We start from the raw sequence: 20,614 nt of genomic DNA on the forward strand, positions 1-20,614 counted from the left end.
TGTCTCAAATGTCCCCAAAAGACGAAATATTTGAAGTCAACAGAAGTCCCTAACCAGTGCAGTGTATCAGGGGGTTTTACGCATCTCTCAGTGAAGACAACGCAGAGATTCCTGTAATCAGACTGATTTGTAATCAGATAACAATCGATTTTTTTTCTTCATTTCTAAACTATTTCCTTGACGTCACGGTTTCCGTGTAGTCTCCTTTAAGGTTGCCAGGGGTTACGGGCTCACATGTCAGAACGAGGAGAATTGACGTCAGTGACGGCTGTTGATTGGTTCTCAGCCGTATCCGGTGGGGCAGCGGTCCAGGGCTCGGGAAAAAAATCGAAGCGAGGAGGATCTGGTAACGGTACGCTTTGAAAAATATCACCCATCCCGAGTCGCTACCGAAGGGCTCGGCAGGATTTTACAGTTTCTTGTGAGTATTTGGGTTCTTTCAGATCGTGGAACATATGACCTCTGGTTAGGTGAAATTTGTTTCCTCCGTCTCTCGTTTGTTTATGATAGAACTCAAGATGGCGTCATTGGAGGAGAGCTTTGCCTTTGCACGGAGCTAGCCAGCTAGGCATCAAACTAGACACACTCTCTAACGTTACGTAGGTCAAAGATAGTTATGCAGAAGTGGAACACATTTATTAATCATTCGATTTAGGTGTTTATCGATTATTTTTCGTGTAGGGTAGACAGTATTTCAGCATTGGTCTGCCTGCTGTAAGTTACTTGGCTGCAGCCGTCAGCCTCCTCTTGAAGCCTTCCTGACCTAGACGGTGTTACACACAGGGCATTCGCTTCATACTGTCTCTAAAACCGTTAACATTTACTCAGTTTATACACGATTAGATGCGTTTTATCATCCATCCTCCAACATGGTTCGTTGTCACTTGTTCAGCAAGGTCATTTGTTCATCGCAGTGTTTTCTCTAATTTAATTGACAGCCCGCTTCTGAGTAGACAGCAGAGGTGATGCTGCAGCTCAGTAACTGAATTAAAGAATTAACATGTTAATTGTATACTTTAACTACTTTGGACATTTAGAACTAAATAAGACTTGCTTATATAATACTTAAGAGCCCTGTTGTTGGATCTTGCCTGTAGTCTTAGTTCTTAATTTATACTCCCTGGTCTGAAAACAGTATCGTTTAACACTTAGTTATTCCTGTGGTAGGTTTAGATTAAAGCAAGCTTGCCAAGTTTCCACCACAACTGAAGTTAGTTGCATAAAGCCCTGGGCCAGCCTCATCTTTGATAACATGGCTAGTAATCTCCCTTGGGCCTTGTCAGATTAGAAATTATCCAAATCCTATTATACTGATGCACATGCATGATACTCTTGCACGGACAGGATGGATTGGTCCTGTTTGCTCCACAGCACTTGTTGTTCACTCATTAATTCATATAAAATGCACATGTTGGGTACAGCAGGGCTTCAGAGGCCTTTCCTGAGATAATATCAGATGATATCACAGAGGCTGATCAGATGATCTGGGATCTGTCAGGCTGTTTTGCTCAGCAACAGTATTGTGGCCTGAAATGTTGAAACCTCAAGCAAAGTGCACTTGCTTTTATGGTTTGGTCTGTTTCACAGTGGATTGATTCACTGGCCTTCATTTCACCATTCGTCTAAAATTAGGCCTCAGCTATGATACAGTTTCAGCCATAGCTAGTTACTTTCTCTGTGATAGAGGGCTTCATTCAGGCCGGTAAAAAAATTGTTTTGAGTAAATAAACCCAACACAGCCAGCGTGCCTGTCCTAGTTTGTTGTCTGTAGTTGGATATGTGTGATCACATCATATGACCAGTTTTCACTCCTGACACTTAGACGCACTCAGGCTCCATAGTGCCAAAACAACACCCCATCTCTCTCTGCCTTCTCACCCTGGCTCTATTTTTCTCACATTCTCACGTTTTCTGTCTGTCCATCTCTCATCATGACACACAGTCACTTTTCTTATGCATCGCTCTCTGGTAACCCAGTGAATCCTTATCGTACAGCGATGATCTGAATTGTGCTCCTTTCTCCCCCCATTGCTGTCCACTCTCTCCAGTACAAAGGTTAGAGATCACAGAGCAGGGTTGTGGTTGTCGTCATGGCATCTGGAAGCACGAGCAGCGAGGAGGAGCGGAGCCTTAGGGAGTGTGAGCAGTACGTGCAGAAACACAACATTCAACAGCTGCTGAAGGACTGCATTGTCCAGCTGTGCACCTCCAGGCCAGACAGGCCCATGGCCTTCCTCAGGGAGTACTTCGAGAGGCTGGAGAAGGTTTGTGTGTGTTATTGGATTTTTTTTTGTCCTTATTGGTCAGTGGACAGAAAGCAAATCATTACACAGTGAAAGCTAAGCATCATATCCTCTCTCCATCAGCTAATATTTTCTGTCATAAACTGTTTTTATTTACACCATATTTCCTTGTATTCTCAGGCAAAAAAACAACCTAATTAAATCAGTTTGTCATTTAAACTCAATGGGTGTCACAGATGAATTTCTCAGTCATTTAGCATGTTGTTAGCAATACTTTTGCTAATCATGTTAGTACAGCAGTATGGCAAGAGTCACATAGCAATAACTAAAATATTTTGTGATATACTCAAATCAAGCTAATTAGCTCTCTAACTAGCATGCTAACACCACTTAAAATTTTGGCGCAGTCGCCTCAATTGTTTTTTTGTTTTTGTTTCTTCCAGTTGTTTATGTTGATTTGTTCACTCTGCAACTTTTACACAGGGAACAAAACATTTCACGTTTTAGTGCTATTACAATTAATTGGTCACAAACTTTTTTCTGAAACTACAGCTTGTGTGCTATGTAGAATCACTTTTATACAAAGTTTTTTTTTTTTTGTTTTAAGCATCTTTTATGGTTTATCACCTTCTTCTTTTTTTCTTTTTCTTTTTTTTTAGATACTCACCTGTCCATAACCATCACATTCTCTTGGAGTGTGTTATTACCTATACAAAGTCAAAAAATGAGAAACTTAGCTAGAAATACTCCATGTTTACATAGTTCTTAGCAGTTATTTTATTTGATCACTTGAGTGGATGTGAATTTGTCTTTATTAGTTTTCCTTTATGTTTTCTTATGTTGTGTTTTATGTGTTTATACACGTTGTGTAGCACTTAATTACACATTGCATTATAAATAACCCTTGACTTAACTTGAATGAACCGCAGCAGCTATAAAACCTTGTTGGCTGACGTTGCTCCTTCGCCTCACCGTCTCCATCCCCCTCCCTCCCTTCCAGGAGGAGGCCAAGCAGATTCAGAACCAACAGAAGGCCAGCAGTTCCCGTTCAGACTCCCGCGATGAGGAGGTGTCTCCACCTATGAACCCTGTGGTAAAGGGTCGCCGGCGGAGAGGAGCCTTCAGTGCAGAGGTTTACACAGAGGAGGATGCAGCCTCATATGTCAGAAAGGTAGACATATGCACATGAGCAGGCAGCTGTGAAGTCTACAAATGTCGCAACACTTATATCTACATGAATAATCTGATCGTATCAGTGTTGTGATAAGCTTACTTGCAGTACATTTGGTTGAAATTGACACATAACGTGTGCTATTTTCTAAGGTCATTCCAAAAGACTACAAGACGATGGCAGCCTTGGCTAAAGCTATTGAAAAGAATGTGCTCTTCTCACACCTGGATGACAATGAGAGGAGGTACCTGTGAAACTGGATTTGTTTTTTTGTTTTTTTTGTTTTGTTTTTTTTAGGTTTCATTGAGGAAGTTTGGGTATAGTTTAACTGTGTTCAGCTGATCAACTCACAAATCTTTTTCTTTCCAGTGACATATTCGATGCAATGTTTCCAGTCACCTACATCGCTGGGGAGACGGTTATTCTGCAAGGTAGGGTTACATCTTATCGGTATTAAGTTGAGCAGAAATTGCTACAAATTTAAGCACAACGTTGTGTGACTGTGACGTCAATACTGTTGTTATGTACATTCAGGTGACGAAGGCGACAATTTCTATGTTATCGACCAAGGGGAAATGGATGTGAGTATCTGATTCTCAGTGTGGATAGAAACATGTTTAACTACCAACAAAAATACTGTGAAGTTTTTAGCTGTTCCTTTTTTCATTTGTGGTTTTGTCACTGCTCCAATCTATCCTGCTAATCTGACAGGTCTATGTGAACAATGAATGGGTGACCAGCATCGGAGAGGGAGGCAGCTTTGGAGAGTTGGCCCTGATCTACGGCACTCCGAGGGCGGCCACAGTCAGAGCTAAGACCAACGTCAAGCTGTGGGGCATCGACAGAGACAGCTACAGGAGAATACTCATGGTGAGGAGGCATATTGTGCCTGCGGGTTTGTGATGCAAAGGAAGACCATTGCTGATGAATCTTGGTTGTGAACTATTCTTTTTGTTTTTACTCTAATACAAATATTTTTCTCTTTAGGGAAGCACTTTGAGAAAGAGGAAGATGTATGAGGAATTCCTCAGGAAAGTGTCCATTTTAGGTGGGTTTTTTTTTTTTTTAACCAAACGTAAAAATAGAAGAAGCATATTACTTATGTTTGGTGCTGAGATTAAAATAACCTGAAAGAGCGTATAAAAATATCTCACCTCAAAACAAAACCAATAACTTTCAAATGCAATTTTTTTTTTCCAGCTTTGTTCGTCATTTCAGCTGAGAACTTTTCTTTTTGTGTTCTCCCTCCTCAGAGTCTCTTGACAAATGGGAGCGTCTGACAGTCGCCGATGCCTTGGAGCCCGTCCAGTTCGAGGACGGACAGAAGATTGTCGTGCAGGGAGAGCCCGGAGACGAGTTCTTCATCATCTTAGAGGTAGACACTTTATTACTAACTCTTGGCTAGTTTGAAACTTTAAGTCCTCTGAACAGATGACGTAGTAAGTTGTTTTAGTTCAGTTCATTTGTGTGATCAGGTCATCTGTCATTGTCAGTTGTTTTTATTTAATCAGTTCTGTATTTAACTGTTGGCCCAGTTCTATCAAACACTTCAGTAGGTGTTGGATCCACTTGTGATTTAACGCTGTTTAATGTTTTCAGTATTTCAGTCCATGTTTTCTTCACACACACAAACACGCCCTCTGCTGGTGACGGAAAAATGTTTTTTTTAACTACTCATTTCATCTTGAGCTGAAATGATAATATGATAATAACTTAGTTGATTAATTGATTAGTCAGTCGATGGATAATTAATCAGCCACTATTTTTATGATTGATAAATTGTTTAAATAAAGTAAAGTTTTGGGGTTTTGGACAGTTGGTGAGACAAATGAAGCAATCTGAAGATGTGACCTTTGACTATAGGAAATTTTGATGTGTGTTTGTTGACACATCGATCAATCATGACAACAATTGGCAGATTAATCGATCATGAAAATAGTTGTTAGTTGTGGCCCTAACTTGATCAAAGAAACAACATGGATTTTATCTGATCTGGTATTAAACTGATGACACAAGTATTGTGACAGAACCTATATGCATGAGATAATTTAATGTAATTATAATATCTGTATTACTTCTTTTGCATCAAAGCTTCTTCAGTTCAGCTCATTGTTATTTTTGTGTTTTTATTTGTTAAAATGACTGAATTTTTTTAATATGTCATTTGAATGTGATGACTCAGGACCCCTCAGCTTAATCATAAACATTACAAAACACATGTTTAAGTAATGTGTAACTAATGTATAATTCAGTGTCAGGATGGCTGTTGCTCTCAGCTTATTCAGAGTTTATATGATTAGTTATTGCTCAATGGATGATTAATTAACTTGTAACTCAGTTATTTGAAAGGGTTACAAATCATTTCAGAATCCATTTTTCCATATTTGATGCATTTCAATTATTCTTCTCAGTTAAAAAAATGCATGTGAAGATGGTGCAGCCAGACTGATGAGTGTGTGTGTTTTTCAGGGTTCTGCAGCTGTGTTGCAGCGACGCTCAGAGAACGAAGAGTTTGTGGAGGTGGGGAGATTAGGACCATCTGACTACTTTGGTAAGAATTAAAACATGATCACAGCAGTCTTTTATCTCATTTAGTCAATTAGTGTCTTCAGGAAAACTGTTTGTACGTTTTTTTAAGATTTTCAACCGTTTGTTTCTCCGTGCCCTCCAGGTGAGATTGCTCTGTTGATGAACCGTCCCCGCGCTGCCACCGTGGTCGCCCGTGGCCCCCTGAAGTGCGTCAAGCTCGACCGGCCCCGCTTCGAGCGCGTCCTGGGTCCCTGTTCGGACATTCTCAAACGTAACATCCAACAGTACAACAGCTTTGTCTCGCTGTCTGTCTGAAGGGGGGGGGGGGGGCGTCTCTCCTCCACCTTCCCCTCCACCCTCCACCCTCCACCCTTTCCCCTCCTTCTCCCCTTTTAGACCCAGGGTCCACCAATGCAATTTAGTTTTTTGTCACTTTCTTCTTTCTGTTTGCTTTTCTTTCTTCTCCCCCCCCTCTTTGTTTTACACACACACACACAGATCATTTTGTTGTTACCACCTGTCACGCATAGGTGACTTTTAGCCATTCACCAGCGCTTGTACCAGCTGCTGTACGCTACCTTGTAGGCACAGTTACATCACATTACCTAAGTTATATATGTATTTGCTGGTTATGCTGTTTTTTTTTTTTTTTTGTTTTGTTTTTTTTTTTTTGACTTAAACTCAGAACAGGATTGTTAGGAGATCTGAAAGACATTTGGGTCTCAGACTGATGAGACAGGACAATCAAACTTTACATGGCGCTTTTGGTGAATTTGTTACAGATTTATGTTGTAGATTGAAGTGAAGAGAGGACTGCTTCTTCCCCGTTTTAAGAGTTTCCTTTTTGACATCAGTTAGCCTGATTAGATAAACAGTGTAGAGCAGGACCTAGAAACTGTAGAAGGCAGGAAGAATATGACTGCTTCATCTTTAGTTTTTAGGTTGCGGCTGCGATATGATGCTCCATTTGTTATTTTTTGGTTCCCTTTCGATCGGTATGACAAGACGGTGATGATTTTGCTTAGTTTGAGAGAGCTTGTGCAACTTAAGGTTTTGATTTAATTGTGCAGCTACCAGGCTAGTGCCAAATGTTGATTCTTGTTACAACGCAACGACGCATAGCCGTGGAAATGCAGTGCGTGTTCTGTTCCCTGACTATTTGGAGCTCCAAACAGGAAGTAGTTTATTACCCTTATTGTCCTCTTAATTGGTAGAATGACCATACAAGAACTGCCTTGACTACTCTGAGGAAAAAAAAAAGAAAGGAAAAAAAACAAGAGTATTAAGTGTATTTCAGTATTCAATTTTTTTAGTATATACCAAATAACTTGGTCACTCTTCTGCTATGGTTTGTAATCAAAATGTTATCATAGTATAGTTAAAACGATCATAGTTCTATTATTATCATTGACTAAATGATAAACTTATGGTTTGGAGTGATGGTGATCTTAAAAAAATATGTTTAACTGTCTTTTGTAAACACTTATTTTTCCATAAATTCTATTTTAGGTGTCCAGTGCCACAAAGTAAATAAATGCTTCTTCTTGTCAACTGACAAAACAGTATGTAATTGTATTGTGTAAAACGTCATGGGTTAAAACTTTTTAAAATAGATCAAAAGGGTAATTACAGGTTTATTGAAGTGAAGTCTTGAAATAAACAAACATGAAAAAAACAAAGGAGATGGTTTATGGATTTTCAGGACATCTGAAGTATTTATGTATCGCAGCATCACAGGTGAGCTGACAGGCAGAGTGAGCAGATATTTATTTAAAACTAGTGTCATTGCTTATTGCCTATTTGAAAAGGTGGCTGTCTTCTCATCAGAGTAGCTTGTGATCTGTTCTCTATGCTTACTTGGCATGATGTTTTAGGCATCCAGTGATCCGGTATGAATGGAAGCGTGAATTTAAAAAAAAAAAAAAAAACAAAAAAAAAAAGAAAAAAATACCTTTCCCTGCAGCTGCGTGCAGAAGCAGGACCTATGTCAAATATTTGGTTTGTTACTCCCTAGCTTAACTGCATCATGACTATTTAGATGGCATAAAATGTTAAGTCTGTCTTTTTATTTAAAAAAAAAAAAAAAGATCTTTACCAAATCACATAATGTTGACTTATGGATTATAGGCTTAACTCTTCATTCCTGCCTCACTGTCTGTTACCAGAAACGACCCAGTCACGTTTCTGTTTCTGTTTCGTCTCAGTTCGAAGCACTTGTACGCGCTTAGAATTGAGATGTATGTTTGTCTGTCGAAAAAGATTTGATTTTGGTGCCGATTGCAGGGTAGTCAGGTTAGCGATGAAAGTTTTTGTTATTGGACATGAGTGTTATTTTTTTTTTCTTTACAGTTAAATTGAGCATCCTCATCTGTTCCCCCCTAACCCTCAGGTTATCCTTGTGGATGTGGTTACATGTGGATTTGTGTCCATGGGCAACACATCCTTGTTTATCCCGATCCACAGGAAATGACTCCGTTAGGGGCGAGGGTTTGATTCTCCTTTGTTGAAAAAATATTGTTTTTGTGTAAATAGCAGCATCATCGGTTTTATTCCAAAATGTTTTTAGCCACACTGCAATCGTCCCGGTTTGCCTTAGCTTACCTAACCTGGGCTTTACAGTAGTAGTCGGTCACTCCTGCTAGCCCGACCTTCAGTGAGTTTGTTAGACCTGTAGCGCGAGAGAGCTGCAGGCGATCAGAGGACCATTCTTTTTCTATTCTACCCTGTATTCAGTTTGACCTCCTGTATGTGCAAAGATGTTTATCCTTTTGGTATAGATTGTTCCAGATGGCAGTTTAAGCAATAAAAAAGTAAAAATGATTCCGCTTTGTCTCTGGCTTGGTTCTTATTTTTAAGACTTGTGTTGCACTTTTTGACTTTTATATCACTGCTTTTTAAAATGAAACTGCTTTAAATAATGTGGAATTTGTTAGGAGGACAAACCACCTACAACTTCCAACAATTATTTGGATTATCGATTAATCTGCTGATCACCTATTTATTGTTTGAGCTATAAAAAGTCTGAAAATAGTGAGAAAATTCCATTCTAGTTTCCTTGAGTCCAGGGTGACATCTTCATGTCTTGTTTTGTCAGACCAACAATCCAAGTCCAAAAGATATTTTGTTGTAATTATACAAAACAGAGGAAAGGACAGTAAGAAAACAGGAGAATTTTTTTAGTCAGTATAGTTGCAGATTACTTTTCTGTGACTCAATTAGTTCTGTTTTCACCATTACTTGGGATAGAGAGAGAAAAACTGATTAGACTGACTCTGAGGATGAGAAAGTCTGTGTTCCAAGATGCTATATGAAATCTGTCCACCAGGGGGAAACATAATGATGCCCAAAGTACATAAAAGCTTGACAATCACTGGTATTCATTCATTCTTGCACAAAAGCTGTAACAGTCCTTTATATTCTGATCTATACCTGAATTTTAAATACACAGCTTCTCTTGTAACCATTATTTTAAACACACTTTGTCTGGTTAATGATACCGTATCTCTCAGTTTTTCCTTTAAGATGATTTTTATGACTTCAGACATCTTAGGTCATTTTTCCGTGCAGTGATATTTTCGAAATAATGAGCAAAACTTGAACTTAAACTTGATTATTAACAATTGTTCTTGGCTCTGGAAAGCACCAACATTGCTGCGTTAACATTGTTGCTCGTAGTTATTTGGACTTTGGAAAAGTTCACTGTGTTCCTTCATTTCATCATCGGTCATCCTTTATATTTTGACAGGGTTTTAAAATGTTTATTCCTGTTGCTAGGTTTTAGTGAAGATATACTGTATGAATGCTGTAGTATCAGGGGATTTACCTGTGCTTGAGAGCATGTTTTATGATATGGATGCTTATCAGCCTCCCCCTGCCTGTGTTGTCAGGCTGACGTCTGACTTTATTTGGCAGGATCCAGCAACTCCTAAGATCTCTTAAAAATACTCACAGTTATTCATCTCACACATCAAAACTCAGATCCTGGAATGTATCAGGACTGTGGGATAAGAACAAAGAGAACAAAGCGCTAAAGTTCAGACATGTTCAAAGAGGAAAACACTCACAGATTTATTAAAAAGAAAAAGTCGGCTCTGTTCAAAATTATTTTAGTGGTGTGATATAACTTTAGGTTTCTCTGTCTCAGTCTGTTTTAGTTGACAGTGATGTCGTAAAGCTGTTTAAACACTCTGATGAAACAGAGAAGGATTACAAGTCTGGAAAATTGGGTGGAGTAAACTTAATGACTGTTTAATAGGTAGAACTTTTCTCTCTCAAACACACACACCAACTTACACTGTTCCTCACAGGTGATAACTTTTCTTCAAACTTGCATTGTCATCACATAAAATAACTTTATTTTCTAATTAGAACATCACATGGACGAGACACAAATCTTTCTTTCCACAGTCATAATATTCACCAGCGTTAACTAGCTGATCCAGTGCATCACAGCTCTCGCATGACAGTGAAAGCGCTCTTATGGCTTCATGTGAAAATGAAATCTTCTATAGTCACTGACACAGCTTTGCCGAAGTTGGTCTTCCACTTGTCCCCTAAAATAAACCCTCTAACCACCCTGACCTATGTGCACATGGTGTACATGAAAAAGGAGAGCCCTGTCATAAAAGTGGGAATTTATGACCATGAGAGAAACAAAAGGAAATAAAGGTACGGCTCCCCCTGTGATAGGAATTTGAGGCCTGCAGTGATTCCCGTTCTGAACCACCACAATGAGATTTCCACAGCGTCTTCCATTCATGGATTGTTCCTTAAAATGAAACCATCTGAGCCTCATTTGCTCACGAGGTGACTGCGCTTCACAGCGAAGTCCTTTGTGGCGCGTGAAAAGGAGAAAGGAACGAGCCCCTCATCCTCTGTTACCTGGTCTTCTTCGCCTCTGTGGCGGTCTGCGGTCTCCCTGTGGATTTAGCAAAGTCCTTGGTGATCACCTCATCCTCGCCCAGTCTCCGGACACAGCGCTGGACCACTCGGAGGACCTTCTGCAACCGGCGGTCCAGCGCTAAGAGGTGGGGCTCCGTCAGGATCGGCTGCAAGGGGTCTCCCTCCAGGGACTCCCTCATCACATCGCTCAGCCTGAACTCTTGTCGGCCCAGGAGCTGGAGACGCAGTAGTGTGGAGCGCTTTATCCTGAGGAGGGAAAGGATTGATGTAAAAACTTAAACAGACATTTTGTGAGTAAATGATCCCAAGACACTTGTGTCTATGTGATGTAAAACCCCTAAAATGTAAATCCACGAGAGAAAAGCTGGTTCTGCTGTACTAGACTACATCATACTTACATGCAGCACTGAGATAGAGGAGCCAGAATGGACATCTCATCTTGAGAGTGCTTCCCAAACCTGAACACAGGATGTTACGCCACATGAAGCCTGCTATAAAACGTAATTTTACAACAATTTACTGCTCAACACTGTTTTCTTCTCACCCTCTGGCATTGTCCAGGTGGAGAAGGAATCCTTCATCTCCAAACTTGGTAAAAATCTCATAGTGGTGTCTGTCCATGTTGCCTGCAATAAAGGGTCATAAGTTCTGGATGTATTCTGATAGTGGAAGGTCTACTGGTTATATGAAGAGTAGATAATGTAGGAATAATGTGGATAATATGGAATAAAATACCTGTAAGGAAGTCGAAGATGGACATGTCTATGATGTTGAGTAGCCTGTTGCCGGAGTTATATGGGTACAGCTGCTTTATGGTGTCACAGTAGAACGGATTCACTTCCCACCTTTAAAAAAAGAGCAAATGTTCTTCATATAATACACATTTAACACATTTAAACGTCCCTGCCAGGTAAATTTTGTCTCTGAGACATTAAACATAAGGTAGTCTCTATACTGCATTTTATATTGTGTGTGTACCACTGTCACTGAGGTGGAGTTAATGAGAAACCTGCTTAGCTGATTTATTGCACCAAACAGGAAGAGGTTGCATTCATCTGGTACAAATTGACTTTAAAGGTTTCAAAAATAGTGGATTGTGTAACAAAGAAAGACAGGATAAAAAACATTAAGTCTTTGAACAAAGAGACAAACATTCAATTTTATTCAGCAGTATGGGATTTATGGGAATACTAGTCTTTTATTTTATTTAGAAAAAAATAGAACTTATAATTTTGCTGGGGGCCACAAAACTTCCTCAAACATAATAGTCAGTAAAGGATATGACATTCAATTCGCACCGTGCAACAAAAGAGGAGTCTTACTCTTCTCGTCCGGTGAAGGTGTACGATCGTATCCAGGGGTTGGGGATGGAGATGCGGGGAGCGATGCTGAGGCCGGGCAGATAGGCAGACAGCGAGCCCTCCAGCAGGTCAGGGCTCCCACACACCGCGTACTCCGTCTTACACACATAAAGGCACTTGGCAAAGAAACACGTGTTGTTCGCTGTTTGGGGAAGCAGAGCAAAATGGTGGAATACAAAATGAGATTCCTGCTCACATACAATTACATGCTTTTTTGATCAGCTCTGCCTTTCCCCACAGCTGGATGCCATATCAAGAAAAAAAACCCCATCAAACCAGAATCAAAATAACTCAGCTTAGGTTTGTACAGATATGCTTTGTTTGTAAAATATGAACATATGCGGCAGATATTAGTGTCACCCTTGCTATGAATGAAAAAAAGTGTCCTTAATTGTTTGGCACAAAAGAAGATTGATACCATGCTCATGTATGTAGGGTAAATATGAAGTTAACGGTTGTTGCTAGGAGACCGTTACCTTAGCCTAGCATAAAAACTAGAAACGGTGAGACGGTTAGCCTGGCTTTTTCTAAAACAAATAATATCTCCCTAACAGCACCAATAAATTTTATAAACATGTTATATCTCATTTGTTTAATCCATGCTAAAAATAAATACATAAAAAGTGGCAAATCGACAAACTTCAGACTTGACAAGGGGATTGACGGGATGACGTATTTCTCGGCCAACCCGGAAGTTAGTGTTTGGTTTGGTTTGGGTGATTTCAGGAAATTAACTCCGCGACCAGTAAAAATTTCCGATACTCACACGTTTTGTTCAGCAACATAATCGTTATAAATGAACATCACTGCAACGATTTTTGTCCAGTCTTTATGCTGAGCAAAGCTAACTGTCTCCAAGGTGTAGCTGTCAGTTCAACAAAGTGCTTTACCTGGCGAGGTGAAGAAGACAGCTCGCAGGTCTTCATTGTGGGTGACCTGGAGGACTTCTCCTGTGACGTTTACCAGCCTGCCAGCCACCGGTGGGACCCTCCGGAAGTCCAGGATCCTAACGACATGGATGAGATTCAGAAGAAAACTCTACTGCAATTGTAAGTAAAAGTCTACAGTTCACACAGTTCATGCTTACCTAAATGTAACGCGAACCTTCTGAAGATGATGGTAGTCTTATCTCTGTCTCCATACCTCATTTCTCAGAAGCCCATGGTTCATTTTTACTGATTCTTATCTATGAATGTACCCTATTGACAGTCTCTGCCAGCTGTGTAATTTAGCTGGCTGTGTTCATATGTACTGTCAAGAGCTTATGCCTCCCCGAGGGCCCTATTTCAGCCATGTCTCACAAACAGTAATCAACAACAATCAGTGTGTGAAGCTGAATTGCTGTTTCTCAAATTTCCGGCATTCCCCAACTGCTGATTGTGAGTGATAATGATAAGGGCTTCTGGCAGCCAAGTCAGACACCAGAGAGACGACACACCGCTACGGATTAAAAACACACCACCATAAATTATAAATAGGAGAGAGCAGAGAATAAATCTGCCTGTCGTGTTTGTGGTTGGTGAAAGAAACTGTTCATGATTCTTACATTCAAAAGACTAATAGATATTTAAATCTGAGCAGATGTACAGAATGACAATAACAGTTTGGGTGGAATTACAGTGAATGAGTTGTTGACGTGGCACTCCTTGTTGTTTTCTGTCTTGTGTGGTGAAGCGATGACTTATTATTGTGTGTGTGTGGCTTCTTAATGACACTGTCTAGCACAGATGACTGTATTTGAGAGTGAATCACTTCACCTCATCTAATGAGCAATTACACGAAGATGAACAGTGTGTGTGTGTGCTTCTGTGTGTGTCCCTAGACAGTGGTTTATACTAATCAGCAAGTTGGGAAATTCTGGGTTGAGCAAACTTGTTGAAATCTTTGTGGAGGCTGGGTGATTTATTTGTTGGCAACAGGAAAAATACAGTATATATATTACAACATCACAGCCATGCCACAGTATCTTCAAGATTAAAATCTAATGTCATTATTAGTCAGCTCTAGATGAAAAGTAAAGTTAGAACAATTCATCATGTGGGGATCATGAACCAGTTAGCATGGTAATCCAGCCAGTAGTTGTTGAGATATTTCATTCAAAACAAGAAATGTCAACTTCATAGTGGTTATAGCAGAAAAGTCAGGAGATCCCCAGAGTCAGAACGATTCATCCTGTATGAACCATTAATGTCTCTACAAAATTTCAGTCCATCTGGTAGTTGTTGAGATATTTTGGAGAGAACCATGTGGCTAGCATGGCTAAAATAGTTATGATTCAAGAGTTAGATTATTCTAGTTTTAAATTTACATGGGTTGTCCCTTTAAAATAAAGAGCTCAACAAAAACCATTTGTAGAGCTTCAGTACGCACTAGAACCATAAACTGGGACCAATAAAATGTCAGATGTGCAACCAAAACTAAAATTACTCCCAGGGCAACGCAGCTGTATAAATTCACTGAGAAGATGCCAAAAATAAACAGAGTGTAACAGAGATGGCAGTTAAACAGGAAAAACAATTAAATGATAATGAGGCTGCACCTGTCCAGGTGAAAGGCAGCGATCTCTGCATTGTGTCTCTGGAAGTCAACAAAGTAGAAGAAGTCCTCTGGAGTCTCCTCATCCCTCTGCTGCCTGACACACACACACACATACACAGTCAAGACAAACACAATGATCAAGCTGTCAGTTATAATAGTCAGCAGTCAGCAGTATATAATCAACATAACAAATACTGTAATTTTAACAGATACTAGATGGTTTGGTCTGACGTAAACTATCATAGAACGTGATCTGAGATGATCCACTGTAATATAACATTATGTAACGTAATGTAACATTTTCATGGACAGAAACCTTTGGTGGCGTGCTACACTATTCGGGCACCAACATAAACAGTTTGATGGTGTTTTATGAAAAACAGAGATGGTTCAAATGTGGATTCAGTCCTCACCTCATCGGTTTGAACATGGCCTTGGCAAAGTTACGCATTTTCAGCGCCAGTTTCAGGTGATGTCCACTTGGCTTCACCACTATAATAAAGAGACAGAAAGAGAGGGAAGCGTCAGATGGTCAGTGATGTTGGGTACACATTATTGAAGATCGAGCAAGTTTATTCACACATTTCCTTCATAATATGTAGAAATTGTCTGACTTCTATTTTTACTGTTTGAATGTTGAAAATTTGAAGTAAACACTGAGCATCAGCACCAGAGGCCAGTTCAAACCGTGGAGCATGTTCAAGATCTGCCTGTTCCCTGTGATAAAGTAATTGGGGGTTGGTCACACAGCTTGTGCCCTGGTCTCTCGGCGACTAGCGTTCCTCTCTCTCTTGCTCTCTCTCTGTCTGGCTGTATATTATGTCACAGCAGCAAGCCAGACTAACCACACACATGCCTCCTCCTGCAGCGCTCTGTGAAGCTCCAGGGTATTAATAGTTAACAATCATACAGGGTCTACAATCTCTACTTTTATTTTTCTGTGGAAATGAATCAAAGGGGACCAGATTGCCTTTGTAGCCACCAAACACCGTCGCTCTTTGGTGACTGAAATAATGAGAGTCTCGTGAAGGTTAAATTTAAACAGGAGGGACAGATTGTTTTGTCGCATTTCTTCTTGGCAGTAAATGATGTTTGTGCAGTTGGCCGCTTCACTGTGCAGGGACGCTGGAGAGGCACAGACAGGACAAAAACATGCAACATAACTGACTTCACATCCATTCTGAGGTGTGTGAGAGAAAGTATATCTCTACATGGAAAAGTACACTGCAGGCTAAACACCATCAGTTCTACGAAAGCTGGCCACATCTCTGCTCCATCCACTATTAAACACCAAATCTTGTTATTATAGTTTTTGCTACAGCAACATCTAAAAGTAGCTGTCGGCAACTTTCAATTATCCATCCAGACATTTTGCAGCATGCATTCTGCTCAGAGGTTCAGTAGGAGATAGCAGTGTAGGTGGTGGGTGGTGTGTAGGTTGAAGCCTGAAACCGTGCATGCAGGCATCAAACATTTAATTAAGAGCTCTGCCTTTGAACACACAAACAAATGCCTGTGTTTTGTTGCCCCAGAGCAAGTGTCTTATACAGGACGACAAATCTGAATTTTGGTGCCAAATGAAAAACAAAATCCTCACTATCACAAAGGCAGCAGTGTGTTTGTGTGTGTCTGACGGTACCGGCAAGCACAGCAGAAAAGGGAGACAAAAGAAACAAAAGGGCCAGTCAGAAATCGAACACTCAAGCTGTTACATGCTGCGCACAAAATGTAGAGCTACACAACATGAGATATGAGATAGAGATCATCAAAACCCAAACTCCCGGAAAGTCTCACAGTTTAAAAATGTGTGGCAACTTGTCCATACCTTGGGTACAGTCACATGCTCCTTTTAGTGCCTTCTCATCTTGAGTGTAATCTGAAAGACATAAAAGTTCTGAGTTGTTAATTTAACACACATTAATCATGTTAAAATAATCAATAATAATCACGTAATTAGATGTATCATGTTAAATAGTACATCTTATCAAATGTAAAAATAAAATGTGCTATAAAAATGTGTAAAAAAAAATGTTAATAAACAACACATATAAAATAAATAATGAAATATAAAAAAAGATAATTATATTTATAGTAAATACAGCCTTAATTTTGACTTAGGTGACAGTGGTACAGATAGTGACATAATGTGACAAAGAGGATCCTTTCTAGGTGGTTACCATCACTCAGTACAGATGTTGTAAATCCCATCCATCCATCCCTCACCTGCACTGACGACCGTCATGCTCTCCATGTCCTTGAGCAGTCGTGGGATAGCAGGGTCATCGCGGGAGTACAGAGCATAGCGGCTTATTCCCAGGTGGAATTTCACCCAGCTGGCATTGGGGTCAAAGGTCACTTCATGTTCGGTCACAGTGATGTTGGAGACTGCCGCTGCCTCGCTGTAGAGTTTCATATGCCTGGGGAATGAGATGTTGTAACTGAATACAAATGACTATCCTCTCTATACAACATCTTTGTGAACGGTATTTTATTTTGAAAAGACAGCAGAGTACATGGTCATACACATTTACTGAATTTATTATACACACTTGGTTTATGACTTGTTTTATTTGAGCATTTCCCCCTGTGGGCCAATTCTTCATTCCCATATAAAATTGTATTCATTATCTTGTGGGCTCCCTATTGTTTTTAAAAGCAGCTGTGACAAAATTTGAATTCTCCTTTCCTCTCCTCTCCACTTTGCTATACTTAAAGTTGGAGCAAGAATAATCTGACAGACAGAGAGAGAGAAAACAAATAAGTCTGCGGTAAGAGGGGCACAGCATTGCCAGAGCTGACCACACAGAGTGGGACGGTCATCTCCCAACTTAAACAAACCATCACAGGCTGGATAACACACTGTGATAATGGAGCGAGGGGTTATAAATAGGAGTTTGTTCATTGGTCATCCTACCAACTCATCAGTCACAGAGCAAGCTGAAGTGACAGATCAGGGTAACCAGGACAATGGACAAGTGTAGACCACAGGGTGTAGAGCAGGATAGAAGATTTTAAAAATGGAGAGTGCTTTAGTGGTAATTACTTTGAGTGTTGACCAGGAAATTAACTCTGAACCGGTTTCTTTCTCAGAATGCAAATAAAACTGGTTTCATTTGAGGAGCCCCTGTCATAAAGCTTTTTTTAGGTGTGTTTGCTGCAGTGTTGAGATATTGTTGCAAGATATTGCAAGTGTTAAACAAGCCCCTGGGCTATCCATTGTTTCTGTGCACATTTATACAGCAGCACAGAGAGAGGAGAGGAGATCCATTGCTCATATTTCTTCCTATTTTCCACCATAAGAGCCCAAAATCTGTATCTCTCAGAGGGAGTGCACTGTGTTGGGATAGACAGACGGCCTCACAAGCCAAGACAGCTACGGCTCCCACAGATTAAGATAAGCTTTAGCAGTTTTAAATCCTTGTTTACCTTAAAAGAGAGCACTCCAGACGCAAGCTCTCAAGACTGACATGTTTGTGAAGGGGTTTTCTGCCACCAGCCCACTCCACACCGGACTTTTAATGACGCACAAAACTGTCTGCACATCCTGATGTCTGCCTGAGTGGGCATTTGTTATCGTGAACCGTGTGTTTATGCGCATGGATTTGTGTTTGTGGGTTTGGCCGCCATGTCACTGACCCTGCCTCTTGACCACAGTCAAGCCTCGACACGTGCTTTCACAGTGGGATTTTTCAGCCAAATTTAACATGCTCCTCTTTCACAATAAAGTGGAGCAACACTGACAAACAATAAAGTCAAATTTAGCTGACAGATGTTGCAAAATCAGTGGCACACTGCTCAAATCAACAACGTCTGAACGTCTGAATGTGATTCTTTTATAAATCCTGAAAAATGACAAAAAACTGACCTTTCCCAACGTGATACCTTCCTCCTGTAGTACTCCATCAGCTGCTCTGCCTGCAGCAGCCTTTCCTCTGGCCCCAGCGCCGGAGTCTGGATGTTGTACAGAGGATGAGCGAACAGCCTCTCCAGCTTCGAGCCTCCATCCGTGGGGGCAGTTGTAGTACCGACCAGGGGTGATGCAGAGGTCCAGTTGGAGAGCTGTGGGGTGGCGAGACCCCCCTGCCCAGGGAGGGTGAGGTTGTCGGGACCACACGAGCACAACCGCCTTCGATCCTCGTCCCATGCCCCGCAGCTTCGGCAGGAGAATGAAGTAAAGGTCGGCAGAGAAGATGGCTGTGAGAGTCGCGGCTAAGAAGAGACGGTCTCTCCTCATGATTGAAACAGAGAGAGGAGAATGTTGAAAGAGTGGAGGAATAAAAACAGCAGAGGAAAGCTGAAGAAAGTCCAGACTATGTGCTGCTCCAGAGTGTGCGAGGCATCACTTGTAGGACTGCTTCCAGTCTCCCACACAGTCAGCCAGGCAGAGGCGAGAGGTAAGCAGCCAGAGGTTGGTCCAAGTCTCCCTCTTTCCCTTTTTCTATCTGTGTGTGTGTTTCAGTCTGTTCCTTCCAGCCTCACTACTTCTTCTTCCTTCTTCTTCTCCTCCTCCCTTGGCAGCAGCCGAAGAAAGAGCTGAGCTGCGAGCGAGCATGTGTTAGTAACAGTCACTGACAGTTTGGCTGCTTCCAGGGACCTGCTGCTCCGAGGACGAGAGAGCGAGAGAGTACGCGTGTGTGTAAAGAGAGAGAGCGGAGAGAGGGAGTGTGTGTATGTCTGAGTGAGTGTGCATTGTGGGTGTGTCTATGCAGGTATGTACACAAACATCAAAAGACATGTTAGCGGATTGAGAGTGCGCACAATTAGGCTGAAGAAAACACACACACTCTTTCTCACACACACACACACTCTGAGAGGGTTAAAGCAGAAGTCCTTGGAAGCAGGAAGGGGTGGAGACTTCTTCTTATCACAGCAGATCTGAATGAAATCACGTCCAGCTGGTGAATCCACTCTGATGCAATGCATGTGTGTGTGTGCAACTGTAGGTCCAAGTCCAGTTTTCATTCATGTGTGTGTGTAAACTGGCTGCTTTCCTCACAGATTTCTGGCAGGAAGATTGCGAGCGTGCCTGTGTAGCTTTACAGGTGTTTGTGTAGAAGTGCGTTAAGTCTGTATGAGTATGCGACTTGCCTTGACATCCCTTCTTTTCTCGCCCAAGAAGGCGTGGAGACCAGATTCCCTTCCCTCTGTCATCTTCTCGTCTCCTCCCCTGCTCCTCCTCGCTAAGTAAAGTCCACTTTCACTCCTTCTTCATCTCATCAAATCCTCCTCTCCTCCCTCCCATCCCATGCCTCATCTCATCCCTGCTTCAAATCTTCTTTTGCTCCTCCGTCAATTTTCTATCTCTCTCTCTCTCCCTCTCTCTCTCCGTCCTCTTCCTTCCCTCTCCCTGCCTTTTTTGCCACAGTCCTCCGCTCTGTCTCGCTCCAGGCAAAAATTCCCAGCTGCACTTTCCTTCCTGCTGCAGTTCCCACACATGAATCCCTCACTTTTCTCCCTGTCATGCTGATCTACAGAGAGACACACAAGTTCAGAAAAGGCAGTGCTGGGGAAAAAAACAAGTTCTTGCACAACTTCAAATGAGGAAACACGCAGGGAAAATATAACACCTCCCCTCACTCACAGGCCACCTTTTCTTTACCCCCTCCCCACCCCCGTCTCTGATTCCTGTGAAAACTTAGAGTGTATGAATTACGATCGCTGCTTGTTGCCTGTGTCTGCTCTAAAAGCCCTAAGCAGCTTTATAGTGAAGCAGTGAGGATCTCACAGGGCATTTCCCAGCCGGCATCTGCACTGTTGTTACTGTGGTATTTTGGAACATCTGTCGTCTGTTTGGGTGTGTGTGTGTGTGTGTGTGTGTGTGGGGAACTCTGACAAAATTACGCGTCAATGTCTGGGAGTTGCTCTCCAGG

At 41.3% G+C, this 20,614-nt stretch overlaps 2 protein-coding genes across 2 annotated transcripts; one reads left to right on the plus strand and one right to left on the minus strand.

The window, feature by feature from the left end:
* Nucleotides 1-264: 264 nt before the first annotated feature.
* LOC108875928 (cAMP-dependent protein kinase type I-alpha regulatory subunit) lies at nt 265-8,763 on the plus strand. The gene is made up of 11 exons (XM_018665145.2): nt 265-421; nt 2,049-2,264; nt 3,244-3,414; nt 3,567-3,658; nt 3,784-3,845; nt 3,949-3,995; nt 4,126-4,284; nt 4,402-4,462; nt 4,668-4,789; nt 5,884-5,965; nt 6,086-8,763. Exons 2-11 carry the CDS (start codon nt 2,091-2,093, stop codon nt 6,256-6,258), a joined length of 1,143 nt encoding a protein of 380 aa, XP_018520661.1. The 5' UTR covers nt 265-421; nt 2,049-2,090; the 3' UTR covers nt 6,259-8,763.
* Nucleotides 8,764-10,170: 1,407 nt separating this feature from the next.
* On the minus strand, nt 10,171-20,238 carry LOC108875895 (FAM20A golgi associated secretory pathway pseudokinase). Its single transcript, XM_018665085.2, is given in 12 exon segments — nt 10,171-11,091; nt 11,244-11,303; nt 11,390-11,471; nt 11,581-11,690; nt 12,168-12,348; nt 13,097-13,212; nt 14,746-14,838; nt 15,158-15,236; nt 16,570-16,620; nt 16,968-17,161; nt 18,610-18,866; nt 18,868-20,238. Coding segments are annotated over 12 exon segments (1,605 nt in total). The 5' UTR covers nt 18,979-20,238; the 3' UTR covers nt 10,171-10,820.
* Between the last annotated feature and the right edge of the window lie 376 nt (nt 20,239-20,614).

Source organism: Lates calcarifer, linkage group LG23 (assembly GCF_001640805.2).
Source record: "Lates calcarifer isolate ASB-BC8 linkage group LG23, TLL_Latcal_v3, whole genome shotgun sequence".
NCBI lineage: Eukaryota > Metazoa > Chordata > Actinopteri > Centropomidae > Lates > Lates calcarifer.